The sequence below is a fragment of the Lygodium microphyllum genome, chromosome 23, assembly GCF_053477565.2.
Source record: "Lygodium microphyllum isolate KBCC chromosome 23, Lygodium_microphyllum_v1.1.10, whole genome shotgun sequence".
NCBI lineage: Eukaryota > Viridiplantae > Streptophyta > Polypodiopsida > Schizaeales > Lygodiaceae > Lygodium > Lygodium microphyllum.
The window spans coordinates 93892295-93906424 of NC_141157.1; the positions used below are offsets into that span (position 1 = coordinate 93892295).

At 43.8% G+C, this 14130-nt stretch overlaps 1 protein-coding gene across 4 annotated transcripts in view; it reads left to right on the forward strand.

Moving 5' to 3' along the window:
• Positions 1-14130, forward strand: part of LOC148016473 (uncharacterized) — a 112486-nt gene that overhangs the window by 59823 nt on the left and 38533 nt on the right. For all 4 annotated transcript variants that reach the window (XM_087663676.1, XM_087663677.1, XM_087663675.1 and 1 more), the window contains one exon: positions 7098-7262. In XM_087663676.1, coding sequence (XP_087519802.1) covers positions 7098-7262 — 165 coding nt within the window. The remainder of the gene's footprint in view (positions 1-7097; positions 7263-14130) is intronic.

Sequence of the window (14130 nt, forward strand, 5' to 3'; positions counted from 1 at the left end):
GCCTTGTTTGTTATTGGCTTGAGGCATAGGGGTGAGGTTTTTTAACTTTATGATTGGGAGGTGAGTTTGATGTCCATTTCCTTTGTGTTTTTTATTGTGAGTATGATATGTGGTGTGTTTTGTGTGCATCTTGGATTCTGGGGGATGTTTCAAAATTCTCAATCCTCCTCTCAATTTCAAAGGAGGATTTCTAGGATCTTGTAGAGTTCTTTTAGGAATGCACATTACCTCACCTTGAGTCTTAATTCTTTAGACTTTTTTAGTTGTATGTACGTATTTTGCAGCATTGATTGGTCTTAATATACGATGCATTGTTTATTTTGTTTTTAATAGTGCAAAATGATGTTTAAGGTTTGCTTTTGGGGCACCTTTGAATACTTGTGAAGATATTAAATTTAGAATCATGAAAAATTATTATTTTTTGCTTATCCCTCCCTGTTCTTGGATGGGGCTTCCCTATTCCTATTGTGCTCCTCATTCCCATTCCCCATTATTGGTAGCTATGGTAGAGGCCCAACATGTGGATGCAAGGATTTTCAGGGGAACCACTACTTTCCCATCATTTGCCAGAACTTGAGCAGGATTTCCATGCAGGATTACTTGTAAGAATCGTGGACCAAATGACACCACCAAAGATGGGAGCTAATTTCTAGCATTATTGGTTGGTTCATTTGTAGTACGAGGCTTAGTCATGCATGGATCTTCAAGATATCTCTACTAAGACTTCCTCTAGGATTTGGATGGAGACCATTCATACACTCTATAGGAGATGGTAGAGCATGTAGGGTGAATCTGAGAGGACGAGGAGGAAAGATGATATTATGTAGACATGCCACTTTGACACATTCTTCCACTTGGCTACACATATGGTCTAGCATTACAACTCACGAGATTGATTGTTTACCCAACCATTGTATAAATGATGAACTTAATAGTCCCTTACATGGCCTTTTTGTTTGTTGTATTTACCTCAAAGCTTTCTTCCAAGGTGCTAGTAATAGAGTTTCTTTTCTTGGGAAAAAGAAACTATCAAAAAACTCAAGCCTCTGTTGGAAGTGACCCTTAAAAGACAATGCCTCAAGTTTGCTATTTGAAACTTGTACCCTCATCATCAGAATAATCACTAAATTTTACTAAAAGAAAAATGCATCACACATGGTGTAGTGAGCCAATTACAGGAGGTATGACAAGAAATGTAAAGGAATGGTTAAACTAGGGCATTTGTGTTGGGTTTGACTCATGCCTTCACTCACAGAGGAGTGTCGGTTATCCTCGGTATGACTTTGGGGCACTTTTTACTCTTCTTATGAGAGGTTTTTTCCCCCAGTCATATTCTTCTTTATTTTATGTGTTTATGTTACACAGTTCAGGCACTTATCGCGTTTTACACCTTTTGGGTGTGAACACACATTAACAACCCCAAGGTTTAACGGTTGTACTTTGTACTTGCACACTACCCTTTTGATTATTGCATTGGGAGTCATGTCTTCACTCTCACACTCTCTTTACTGTCAATTGTGTCCTCTCAGTTGAGCTTCGATCTTCTCCACCTCTCACATTTGGTATCAGAGCTCAGATACAGCTTAGGTTGAGCTATACTAGCAGCAGGGCAGCCCCCAGTTGCCTATGCAGTTGCATGCACCGCCTAGCCTGTGCTAGGTCTGCTATTGCAATGCTGCCGCCTACCTCCAGCAAGTTGCGCCTCCTGGTCACCTGTGCCACATGCACCTTGCTTCAGTGCCACCTACAGTGCAGCAGGCTGCGTCTCCTGCCCTAGTTGCCTGCACCGTGTCTAGAGCTCGCTAGCACCTCCTGTCCATAAGTGCGCCACTTGTTTCAAGTCTCCTCCACTAGCTCGCCACCTGTGCTAGTGTCACAAGCTCTTGCTCCACCAAGTGAATTGGCTCTCAAATCTAGCATTAGAGGTAAAAAGGAGACATTTATCTATTTTTTAATTCAAAATTTGAATTTTAGATAGGGGTTTTTGCCTGGTTAGGGTATTTCTGCTCTTGATGTGTTTGGGGACATATTTATTGCAGAAATTTCTTGAAATTGGAGCCATAAATTTAGGGTTTTTTGGTTAAGTGCAAACATTGGCATATGTCCATCAGGTTCAGTCTGAAATAAACTGAAATTGTGCATTTTGGACAACAAAATTTTGGGGCTTTTGCATTTTTTGTGCTGTTGTGCACTATTTGTGCATTGGACAGCGTGTGCATTGGACAATTTTGATAGTGTGAGTAGATTTGTTAATTACAGTGTGATGCTTGTTGTAATTTCTGGAAATTTTCAGATTTCTAGGTTGTTCTAGTTTCAGCTTCTTCACGAGAAGCATGGCTTACACTTGAGTAGATGTTTGTTGGAAAAAATGAGACTTGCATCTCTTTCTTGAAGAAAGAGCTTAAGAATGTGAAGATAGATGAAGGTGATTCCATGCAAGATCATTTTAACAAAATTTAGGACTTGTGTAAGCAGCTAATGAATGTAGATGAGTATTATTCAGATGCACATTTGATCTCTACTACTATGAATTCATTGCTGCCCTCTTATTTGGCCTTTTATATGGCCCTAAATCTCACCATGAGAATTTCTTTGTAGCCACTTACTTTCCTTTAGTTGATTAGTTTGCGTTTAGAAGAAGAGCAAACAAGAAAGAATAGTGGGGTGGATGTAATAGCCTCTGAATAGGCTTTTATGTTGAGGTAGAAAGGCAAGGGCAGCCAGTCTAAAAATGCTCCACAAAGTTTTGAAATTTCAGATACTTCATAGAGCAGCAAGAAATGGGGTGTATGCAAGCCAAGAAGGGCAAGTGCCACTATTATAAGAAGCTAGGTCATTACATAACAGAATGTAGGAAGCGCATAGCCAAGGAGAAGGAGGAGTCAGGGATGTCTGTTTCTGATGCACCTTCTACTGCTACAGAGTCTGCGTCTTTTGTTGTAGACCGTGACTATTGTTTCTACACTTACAGTTATGACTCTTCTTGGGTTGATAGAGCATTTAGCTCTATTGAGGATGCTAGTACTTGGTTCTTTGACAGTGGTGCTTCTAGGTACATTACATCCTGCAAGGATTTGTTTTCCTCAGTTATTGCAGCTCCTGTTGGCAAGTCTGTGTAGTGTGCCAACAATGCATCTTACCTTGTTAGAGGTATTGGGGAGATTGTTTTGACAGCCATTGGTGGCTCTACTCTTCGTTTATAGGATGCATTATATGTGCCAGGCATAAAGAAGAATTTGTTGTCCATTTCTTCTTTAGCGAAGTGTGGTATGCGGGTCACATTTGATGATAATAAATGTATGGTAAGGAATAAAGAATTCTTGATTTTGGTTTTGACTGATACATTATGTCATGGACTCTATGAGTTAGATGCTTATTTGGTTGATTAGTTGGTCTATTTGGCATCTACTCTTACTCCTTCTATGTCACAGGCAAAGTTATAGCATGGTCGCATGAGGCATGTCAACTATGGCAGTTTGATGCTTATGCAGTTTACATAGATGCTAGATGGCTTACCTCTCTTGGAGGGACCTCTTGAACATATTTGTAAGGAATGCATTTTGGAAAAAATGCATCGATTTTCGTTTCCTTGTGATGCTGCTTTGAAGGCGACCACTAGATTATAGATTGTGCATTCGGATGTATGTGGATCTATGCAAACAAAGTCATTGGGTGGCTATTGTTATTTCGTCACATTCATTGATGACTTTACTCATTTTTGTTGGGTCTACTCATTGATGAAAAAGTTCGAGGTGTATGATGCATTTTTGGCTTTTGTTACACTTGCTAAGAATCAATGTGGTTGTAGGATTAAGACTCTCTGTTCAGATTGAGGAGGGAATACATATCTTTCATGCTGAATAATTTTTTGAAGCAGAAAGGCATTATCCATCAGTATGGCCAGATGTATGCTGAAAGCTAAGAGCTTGCCACATGGTTTTTGGATGGAAGTAGTTATGTGTGCTTGCCATGTTTTGAACAGGTGCCCTACCAAGGCATTAAAGAATGTTACGCCTTTTGAGGCTTGGAACAGCCGGAAAACTTCAGTTGGCCATTTTCGTACTTTTGGGTGTCTTGCGTATGCTCATATTCCCAAAGTACTAAGAAAGAAGTTGGACAATAAGGGCTGTTAAATGCATTTTTGTAGTGCACAACAGTGAGAGCAAAGGATAAAGATTGTATGATCCTATTTCCAAGAAAGTATTTGTCAGTAGGGATGTGATTTTTGATGAAAAATCAGAATTATCCCTTACTGGTTTTGATACATATCAGGCTGCCAATGATGTGCTTGAAGAGCTGCTACCCATCTCTTTTGGTGATACAGTTGGAGCTTTGGTAAATGAACATAATGTTCAACCAGCTACTCCATTGAGCAATGTAAAAATTTAGCATATGGCTGATCTGAATATTCAACAAGATGCTGAATTTGAGATTCAGCAGCAGCTTGTACATAATTAGGAAGCTAGGCAAATGCCTAGATAGTACTTGCAGACTATGAAAGATAGTCATTTGGATGCTCCTACTACTGGTCATACTAGAAGACAAGCTCGTCTGGATGATCATGCTAATACAATGGAGTTTGTCATGGTAGCACATACACTTGATGATGAGCAACTTGAATGTTTTGAAGATGCACAACAAAGTGTGCATTGGATGGTAGCAATGCAAGCTGAATTTGATTCTATTATAAAGAATCAAAATGGGATTTAGTGACATTGCTTCTTGGGAAGAAAGCTATTGGTACAAAGTGGGTCTATAAGTTGAAAAGAAATGTAGATGGATCCATTGACAAGTATAAAGCTAGGCTTGTGGCCAAAGGCTACGCACAAAAGAAAGGCATTGACTATGAGGAGACATTTGCTCCTTCATCTTATATGACTATCATTCAATCTATGGTTGCTTTGGCTGCCTGTCATGGTTGGATTGTGCACTAGCTTGATATTAAGACTGCACTTTTATATGGGGAACTTTAAAAAAAAAGTGTATGTATAGCAGCCCATTGGTTTTGTAGTTGAGGGATCCGAACACTTGGTATGAAAGCTAAAAAAGGCTTTGTATGGTTTGAAGCAAGCTTCCCGACCTTGGTATGCAAAAATTGATGCCTTTTTACTCAACCGAGGTTTCTTTACGTATGTAAAGAGGGAATTCCTTTTTGGTCATGTAGATGATTTGCTACTCATAGGGACACATGTTGATAAGATTTCAGCATTCAAGCAAAGTTTGCAGCAAATCTTTGAGATGTCAGACTTAGGGCCTTTGCACTACTATTTGGGCATTCAGTTCATTCATGACACTAGAGACATTGGATTGTCACAGTCCAGATATATTAGTAGAATTCTTGAGAGGTTTGTCTTACAAGATTGTAAGCCAGTTTGCACACCAATGGAAACTGGACTCAAGCTATCCTTGTATGATGACAGTGATTTGTTTTGACATCCATAAGTATTCTCCAGCAGTTGTATGTCTCATTTATTTATGCAACACAAGGCCAGATATTTAGTTTGCAATTTCAGCCCTGAGTAGATATATGCACAGCCTACGCATGTCACATTGGCAAGCTATGAAGCATGTTTTTTGTTACTTGCAAGGGACTGGGACTCTTGGATTGCTTTATGCCAAGGGGGGACCATTGCAACTACATGCTTACAATGACTCAAATTGGGCTGGTGATTTTGATTCACGTCACTCTACGAGTGGAAATTGTTTCTTTCTTGGCTCATCTTGCATCTCTTGGCTTAGCAAGAAACAATCCATTGTTGCCACATTGTCTTGCGAAGTTGGATACAAGGCAGCTTCACTACCACAGTTGAATGTGTATGGCAGAGACATTTATTGGCTGATCTTGATGTATTTGTCACAGAGCCTACTCCTTTGTTTATTGACAATTAGAGTGCCATTGCAGTGGCATGGAACCCAATGTTTCATGCATGAGAAAATCACATTGAGATCCTCTATCACTTTGGTCTGAGAGAGGCTACATGTAGGAGATGTCAGCCTTGTTACTAGTAATGTGGCAAACATCTTCACCAAAGCTCTTCCTTGTGACAAATTTGAAGCGTTTTGCAATGCTTTAAATTTGATCTTCTTTGGTGGATGATCCTTGTATGCTGATCACTCTTAACTTTAGGGGGGTTTGTTGGATTTGACTCATGCCTACGCTCACAGAGGAGTGTCGATGATCCTTGGTACGACACTCCGGCACTTTTTACTCTCCTTATGAGATGTTTTTTTCCCCCAGTTATATTCTTCTTTATTTAATGTACTTATGTTACACAGTTCGGGCACTTATCATATTTTACACCTTTCAGGTGTGAACACACATTAACAACTCTAAGGTTTAAGGGTTGTACTTTGTACTTGCACATTACTCTTTTGATTATTGCATTGGGAGTCGTGTCTTCACTCTCACACTCTCTTCATTGTCATCTGTGTACTCTCAGCTGAGCTTTGATCTTCCCCACCTCTCGCTATTTGTGCTAAAGTTTGCAAAACAGAAAAGTACAGAACTGGCGTATATATCATTCTCAACACCAGGAATACAGTTCTACTCAAGTTTATATTTCGACTCCTGTGCATATTCAATTTGTCAACCAAGGAAAAAGCATAGAGTTTCAAAACGAGCAAAGAAAGAAATTCCTCGGTGTTCAAAAGAGTTTGTTGGTGACTATGGTTCTATGTTGGTTGTGATTTCAGTATTGATCGTCACTGTTTTTAGGACTTTGGAGTTGTGTACTTATATTTTGTCTTGGACATATTAGGTTCATTTTTTGGATTGGTTGTTCCATCCAAAATAATGTTTACATTGGTAGTGTTCTTTTTGTTTGGTATGTGGTGAAATCAAAATTTACATAAGAACAATCTTACAGTTCCTCAGTATGAACTATATTATGGGTTAATTTATGCTTGGATATGCCCTTCAATTTTGGCTCTTTTACCTAGTAGCAAGTTTTCTCAATTCAGCGATTTTGGTGTGATCACATATGGACTAAAGAGACAACTGATGCAATTTGTATTTCTTCTTGAGATATTGAATTATAGTCAGTCTTCTCTGGAGAAGACTTCGGTCAGGGTTATTTATAAAATAATACACTCTGCAGATTCATCCAGGCCACTCTTTCTGCACAGAATATGAAAAGTCAAAGGCTGAAGCTGATGCAATTGCCTTGGAAGAAGCAAGGAAAGGATTGCCAATCGTGCTAACATATCCAGGGGTCATTTATGGTCCTGGAAAAATCACAGAAGGAAACTCATTGCTTTCACTGGTAAGTTTTGAACATGCTTATGGATCTTGTGAAACCATTTCAAACTTATTCTTGAATTGAAGAATCTGAGCATTATGTGCAGAAAAATTTTATCATTCTTTAAACTTAGTTTAATGGTCTTTTAAAAAACCCCCCCAACCTGCCCCACCCTCGCCCCAAAAAAAAAAAAGAAAAGAAAATCCTGGCGGCAAAAAACAAACAGTTTACAAATTCACATACAGGGCAAAATATAAGCATAGGAAATCTCTGCAGCAAAAAACAAAGTATACAAATCCACATACAGGGCAAAATATAAGAACAGGAAATAGACATCTCCCATGCTGGCTGCTTTTAAGGGAAAACTATATAGTACAAGCCTCAAAGGGCTAGCGGAAAAGCCAATCTGGCAGTCTACAATGCCAAACCATGTGATGAATCCCTAAATGAAAAGTGGTGAGGAATCTTAAATGTCTAGGAAGGCTTCTTGTTTCCTCATGCACTCTGAATTCCCTGCAACTTATCCCATATGCCCTAAGAGTGTTGAATAATCTTTCTAGATGCTGGCGGCTCTCAATATTGTTGAACAATACCCTTGCTGCATCTTGCTGTTTAGATGTACCAAGCAATTATTCTAGATAGGAGCTCCCATTTTTGGGAGGATCCTACAGTCCACTCCATTTGATTGAAGTCTTTCAGTCTGGATGAGTCATGTCTGGTGGCCTGAAGGATGGAAATAAACGATTCCCTGACAATCTTCATGTCAGGTGCTGACTCTTAGTATGTTGTCTGAGGCTCTCTGAGCCATTGCACCTCAAGCGCCTACCATCTGTCATGAGTGCCCAAAAGACCAGGCAGTCTCAAATGTCATATCTTTGGGTCTCTCCCTTAGTGGCTTGAAAGGCCAGCCCAAGGGCTGTCCTCCAGACAATCTAAGCTCTCGGGCAGTCTCATAAGTAGTATCTTTGGGTCTCCTAAGTCCTTAGTCATTATGCATTCTATTGGAACTCTGCCAAAGCCAAGCCAAGTGCATGGCTTGTGTTGCCAAAAGCTAAAGAAAAAGAGTGATTTTTCTTAGCGTAAAACTTTCCTCCAATCTCCTCCAAAAGCCCATCAAGAAAGGCTGAGTTATACCATGTCTGTATTATTTCTATGCAACTTCTAGGATTGCCTTGACCCTACCCATCTAGATCCCCTCCCTAATCTACTTGTGAACTGAAAGAAGAGAATGCCTAGAGCCCTATCTTGGAATGTGCTGTCCATACCCACCCTCCTGGATCTTGACTACAAATCCTGTTTAGGATTTGTGATGACTCTCAAAATTCCACCATGAAATTGAGGAAATTAGTTAAGGTTAAAAATTCTTACACCCACAATAAACATCATAAACACCATTGTCATTTGATGCTCCCAAAATATTTGGTGGCGGCAAACTTGGCGAGTAGTCACATATGTTTGGCTATCTTGGCTTTCAGATCATCCCGTTAATGGAAAGCTCTTGCAACTCATGATCCAGATTGATATGTTGGGTTTGATCTCTTGCCGCACAATGGTCAATGAGATAACTCCAATTATTGGATGTGAGGGCAAAGCGCTATGATTGAGTGAAACTCAAGTAGTAACCCTTGCATGAACTCCACATTTGTTGTAGCATTTGTGAGTGCACAATACAAGAGGAACATGAACACGGAGAGAAAAGGAGAAGAGAGAAGACAATATGAATGAAAGGGGAATCTGCACTGAAACTGGAAAGAATGCTGAATGTAGTGATATATGGATCAGTCCCTACACGCAGCCCAAAGTGTTAGTGAAGGCATGGAATGCTGCAATCTGAGTGTACACTTGTAGAAGATAGAAAGGAATGATCTACTCAAAGTGTCCACCAGCTGTAAATAGCTGAAATACCCCTAAACTGGCTGACCAACCAGCTGAGCCAGTAAATGTGGCATTTGGCCAGCCAAATCTGGCTGATCAGCACCAAAAAATGCTAAAAGTGCTGATATGGCAGGGAGAGAATACCAATAGGGGCAAACAGGGCAAATTGCAGGTTGTAGAAGCTGCACAAGCTGACTGATGCCTGGTAGAACCAAGAAATGCACACTAAACCAAGCGAGAAAAGAAATGCATGCTTTGAATAGAGCTGCTTCCTCCATCAAAGCACATGACAGAGATTAACGATCCTAATGTCCCCGTTTGACTTAGATTGAGGTTCATAGGCAGGAGATGATAGTGCATGACAAACATGATTGCTAACACCTCCTCTCAAATCGTGGATGTGGCTGAAGGCCAAAGAACATGCGGATTTGAGGGTGACAAGAAGAGTGCCAATGCTGATGAAGTTTGTCGATGTAGACCACCGATGAAAAAGCTCCTCATGACCCTAGGAATCCCCCTTTGGAACACTAGGGGCCAAGAAGTCCACAACTGCATCTTTGAAAGGGATGGGAGGTAGGAGGGAACCACTAGAGGAGATGGTGGGTGTTGGGATGAAACTTGTGGAAAAGAGGGTGTACAAGTGGAAATGAGCACATCAATAGACAACTACTGCGGAGGACCTTGCACAAGAGAAGGGGAAGGGAGCCTGTATAGCCCGTTCTCTATCGTCAATAAAGATGGTTTGATTAGGCCATAAATTGAGAGGAGTGGAGAGCCCAAGTTTGGAACATATAGGACTTCCAAAATGGAGCTTGAGGAACGGTTTGGCAATAATGGCAAAGTGCCAATACCACTAATAGGCATTGAACAAATGTCACTAGTAGTAAGACCCTTAGATGCACGAGGGTCTTGTAGCAAATCTCTCGTGGAGTCATATGACTTAAAGAATTGCTGTCAATAAGCTAAGGTCTCTTGGAAGATGAAGCATCCATTGAAGGAGGCTCCTCCAATGCATGGATATGAAGAAATAGAGACTTATGGATAATAGTTGGTGTAGAGGTAGAGGAAAGATCAGATGATTTAGCTTCGTCCCTTGCTCTTGGACAAAGGTGAGGATACCTTTTCCAACCTTTCTCCTCGGGATGCTTCCCCTTCCCACAGTGTGGGCATTTAGGCTTCTTTGGTGTGGGAGCTTTCGCTCAACCGCCAAGACCCACGAACCGCTTATTGTTTCAAGCGTTCCAAGCGAGCTCTCATGGCTATCTCTCACCTAGCCAACGCGCCGTCAATCCTACAAATGCAGTGAACTTACCTTGATGCTCGATCGAGTACCCTCCTCTCTCTCACACTCCGGTAGCTCCACGATTCTCGATGCTAGCTCAAGCATCCTCAAGCCTTCTCCATCTCCAAGTTCCATCCTCCATAGCCGCGCGCGCAAGAGAAGAGAAGAGAAGAGGAGAGGAGATGGTGAAGAGCTTCACCCTCTTGATTCCTCACTCTCACATACACTCCCTCCCTCACACTCTCACACTCCCTCTCTCAAGAGCATACACAAGCAAGAAGGAGAGAAGAAGAGAGGAAGAAGAAGACTAGTTTTGCCACACCAAAGAATGAGCTCTTCATTCACTTTTCAACTTTATATACAAAACCCTACTTCCCTTTTGGGCGGTCATTCCCTTTTTCCCTTTTTTACATGGCCGGTCATAGCCTAGACCCTGTTTTCCATTGTCCTTTTATCTTCCTTGTTTCCTTTTCACTACCCTTCTATATTTACAAATCGCACGGGTGAGAGCCCGGCACTCTTTTACAAGATTTTAGGGTGCGCTTTTTATACGCCTTTCCCTTTTCGTGGTTGCCTTGGCCTTTAAAGGTCGTCCTTGCGCTTTTGGCCTTTTCTCATTTTTTTCCTTCCGTCGGGTTACCTTTTTTCCGCCTTTGCCCTGCGTCTTTTCCACTTTTTTTTCGCTCTCTTCGTGTTGGGGTTAACATTACCCCCCTCCTAGACGAGTGCCAGTCCCATGGCACTCATTGGCGTAGGGAGCAAGTGGTAGCATGCACTGAAGACTTCGGGGGACAGGGGCCTGGGGCCTGCACTGGTGACTGGTTTCGTGGGGTTGGTTGGGGATGCTGCGTAGGACGATTTTTTCAGCTTGTCGGATGTTGGGTGGGCAATTAGCATTGGATGTTGATGAGGAACGAATGCCACTTGTGCTGTGGTCGTCAACACCTGCAATTGAAAACCTGTCAGGTGGTCTCTCCCTAGGGGTAGTGCTAGTCTCTGTATTGTGCACAAGACTTAGTTTGGGAGACAGGTCGAACTCTAAGCAAGCTGAGAGTGTTGTCCTGCACTTGAGGACCCAAACTGTGAATTAGTTCTATGTAGGTATTATGTGAGTGCCGTGCGTGTGCATACTTAGATATTACTTAGCTAGAAGACTGGGCGGCGTGGGGCCGTGTGGAGCAGAATTGTGGTAATGAGGAGATGAAGTACACCTTTGGCTCCTGCTTGGAGGCATTGTTAGGGGTGTGCCATTGTCGTCGAAGCTTGTTTTTTGTTTTTTTTTTTTTTTTGCCGGGGGTACATGGAGGCAGCGGTACAAGGGATAACGGGAGTTCTACTCCTCATTATCCGAATGGTGGGAAAGGGTGGGCGGAGGGCGGGGGGCCTTGTTAAGGAATTTTCAGCTTAGCAAGTAGCCCTTAGTGTGGAGGCGGGTTTTGAGGGCGGTGGTGGAGAGAAAGGGTTGGTTGCACTGTGTGAATTTGCTGTCATTCATGTCTTCCAGCAGTGCACCACAGAAGGATGGCAAAAGAGCAGCACGCATCATGAGACGGGTCATGGTGGTGCTGTCTATGGCATTGGGGTCAAAATAGAGGGGTGGAAGGTGGCGCTCTTGGGGTGCAGGTTCCTGGTGTACTAGGATTCTAATTAACCTAAGGTAGTTACAGATGGTGATGAATGCTGGGTCGGGGCAAGAGGTGAATTCGTTAAGGAATTTATCTATAGAGCTGTACAAGTCGGAAAGGGTGAAGAGAAGAGCGTTCCTATGGAAAGTGGTATTGGCATTATAAATGACGGGGAAGTCAAACCTGCCGTGGATGGACGGGTTAAAATCCACTCCTACCCTTCGAGGATACGGCATAAAGGTGGGGTCGTTCCTTTTCGAAGGGAGGGTGTTGCAAAACGCCATCCACGCCTCCAGGTTGACGTCAAAAATGCGCCGCCTCCAGGCGGATTGGCAATTATAGCCTTTCACTGTGCGAGGTACTTGGAGGACTTTGTCTTGCCAAAACTCGCGGTCCTCGGCCCCCCAAGCAGTTGGGTGGGCCTCACACTCTTCTAACCATTTAGTCTTGAGCAGGGCCCCCATAGCGATGACATCCTCCATCAACTGAATGGGCAGCACCCTATTCAAGGCGGTGGGAAACTCGAACCGTAGGTCGAAGGGGTCTCGGCTATATACTCCTGCTGCTCCCAGATAATCATTTCAGCGCGGTACTCGGCGGGGGAGTCTTGGGTGCGCAGCGGGAAAGGGGTAGGCTATTTCGGGGCAGGTCTGGCCTTCAGTTTTCTTCTTGCCTTCTTCACCATTTCCTTCCTTCGGGTGGTGTGGGCCGCTCTTCGCTCGGTAGATGTGTCATGGGGTGGCACTTCGGTTTGTTGGGGTTGAGGGGGTGGCGGGACATATTCCTCTCCTTGAGGCCCTAGGTCAAGCTCTGGCTCACCCCCTTCCGCTTGCTCCTCCTCCTGTGCTTTCTCCTCAGTGAACCCAAGGTCATCCATCTCCTGTGTTGTCAGTCCTACTTGTGCCAGATATTTTCTTTGTTACTCTAGGCTCTGCGGCGGGCCTCCTAGCTGCAGTGGTACGTGCAGGCCTGGCGTGAGGGCCCTGCGCGCAATGGTTAGCTTTCTCTGCAACTGATCATTGGCCTCATCTGTTTCTGAGTGGGTGGTGTGGAGCAGCGTGTTGATAAAAGTGCGCTGCTGAGCTATCATAGCGAGCTGGGCTGCCTCTGCCTGGTTTCAGCCATCACTCTGTCTCCCTCAGCCTTGGCCAGCCGGCGTGCTAAGTCCCGCACTCTCTGCTCGTTATGATTTGACTATTCCTTTGCCCGCCTCTCCATGTCTTCCAGGCTTTCCCCCTGTTGGAGGGTCATCGCCATAAATTGTTGTTGCTGGGCTTCAAGCTCATGGCGCAAGCGGGACTGCTCTTGGTGCTCCTCTGCGATCTGCTCGTTGAGTTGGTCCCGCGTCGCCTGCAACCTGCGCACCTGTTCTGCCCTTAACTGATCCAGCTTTGCAATCTCTTGTCTAATTTTCTCAAGTTGACTCTGCGCCTCCAAGTTGGTTGCAGATAACTGGTCATTCTTGCGCTGAAGGTGGGCATTTGTCTCCCTCTCCCTGGTGAGACGCTCCATTAGGATTTTCCTTCGTCCCTCCCAGGCAGCGTCGCGCTCCTTCAGGGCTTTCAGCTCCTCCGCCTCCTTGGTGCTGGCCTCCTCCCTAAGCACAACGATTTCCTTTTGATATTCTGTTATTTGCCTCACTCTGTCCAGTTGGAGGGCGGCTTGAGATTCGCGCTCCGCTGCCAGCTCCTCCACTGCCATCCTTCTTTCTTGCCTGGCCGTTTGCAACTGAGCGAGCAGCTCCTTTACGTAGTCATCGTAGTGGCCTGTTGGAGGTGGGGAGTGGGACATGATCGTAGTGGTGGCGATCTCCTCCACTTTTTGTCTTTTCACTTCTGGCCCTGGCTCCAGCTCGGCCGTCGCTGCCCTTTTGGCACCTGAGACTGGGGTGGCCCCGGCTGCTTCCCTTGCCAACTCTCTTTCCACCAAGAATTGCAACCAGGTGACCACGTTGCTTTCATCGATCTTTGGGGTGTGCCCCAGGGCGGCTGTGGTAGGGGGTGTCACCTTGAGGGGAGTGGCTTGCATGGGTGGTACGAGGAGAGGGGAGACGGGTCTGACTGGGTCTTTTCCTTTCCCTTCCGTAGGAGGCAGCGGCGCAGGTTCCGGC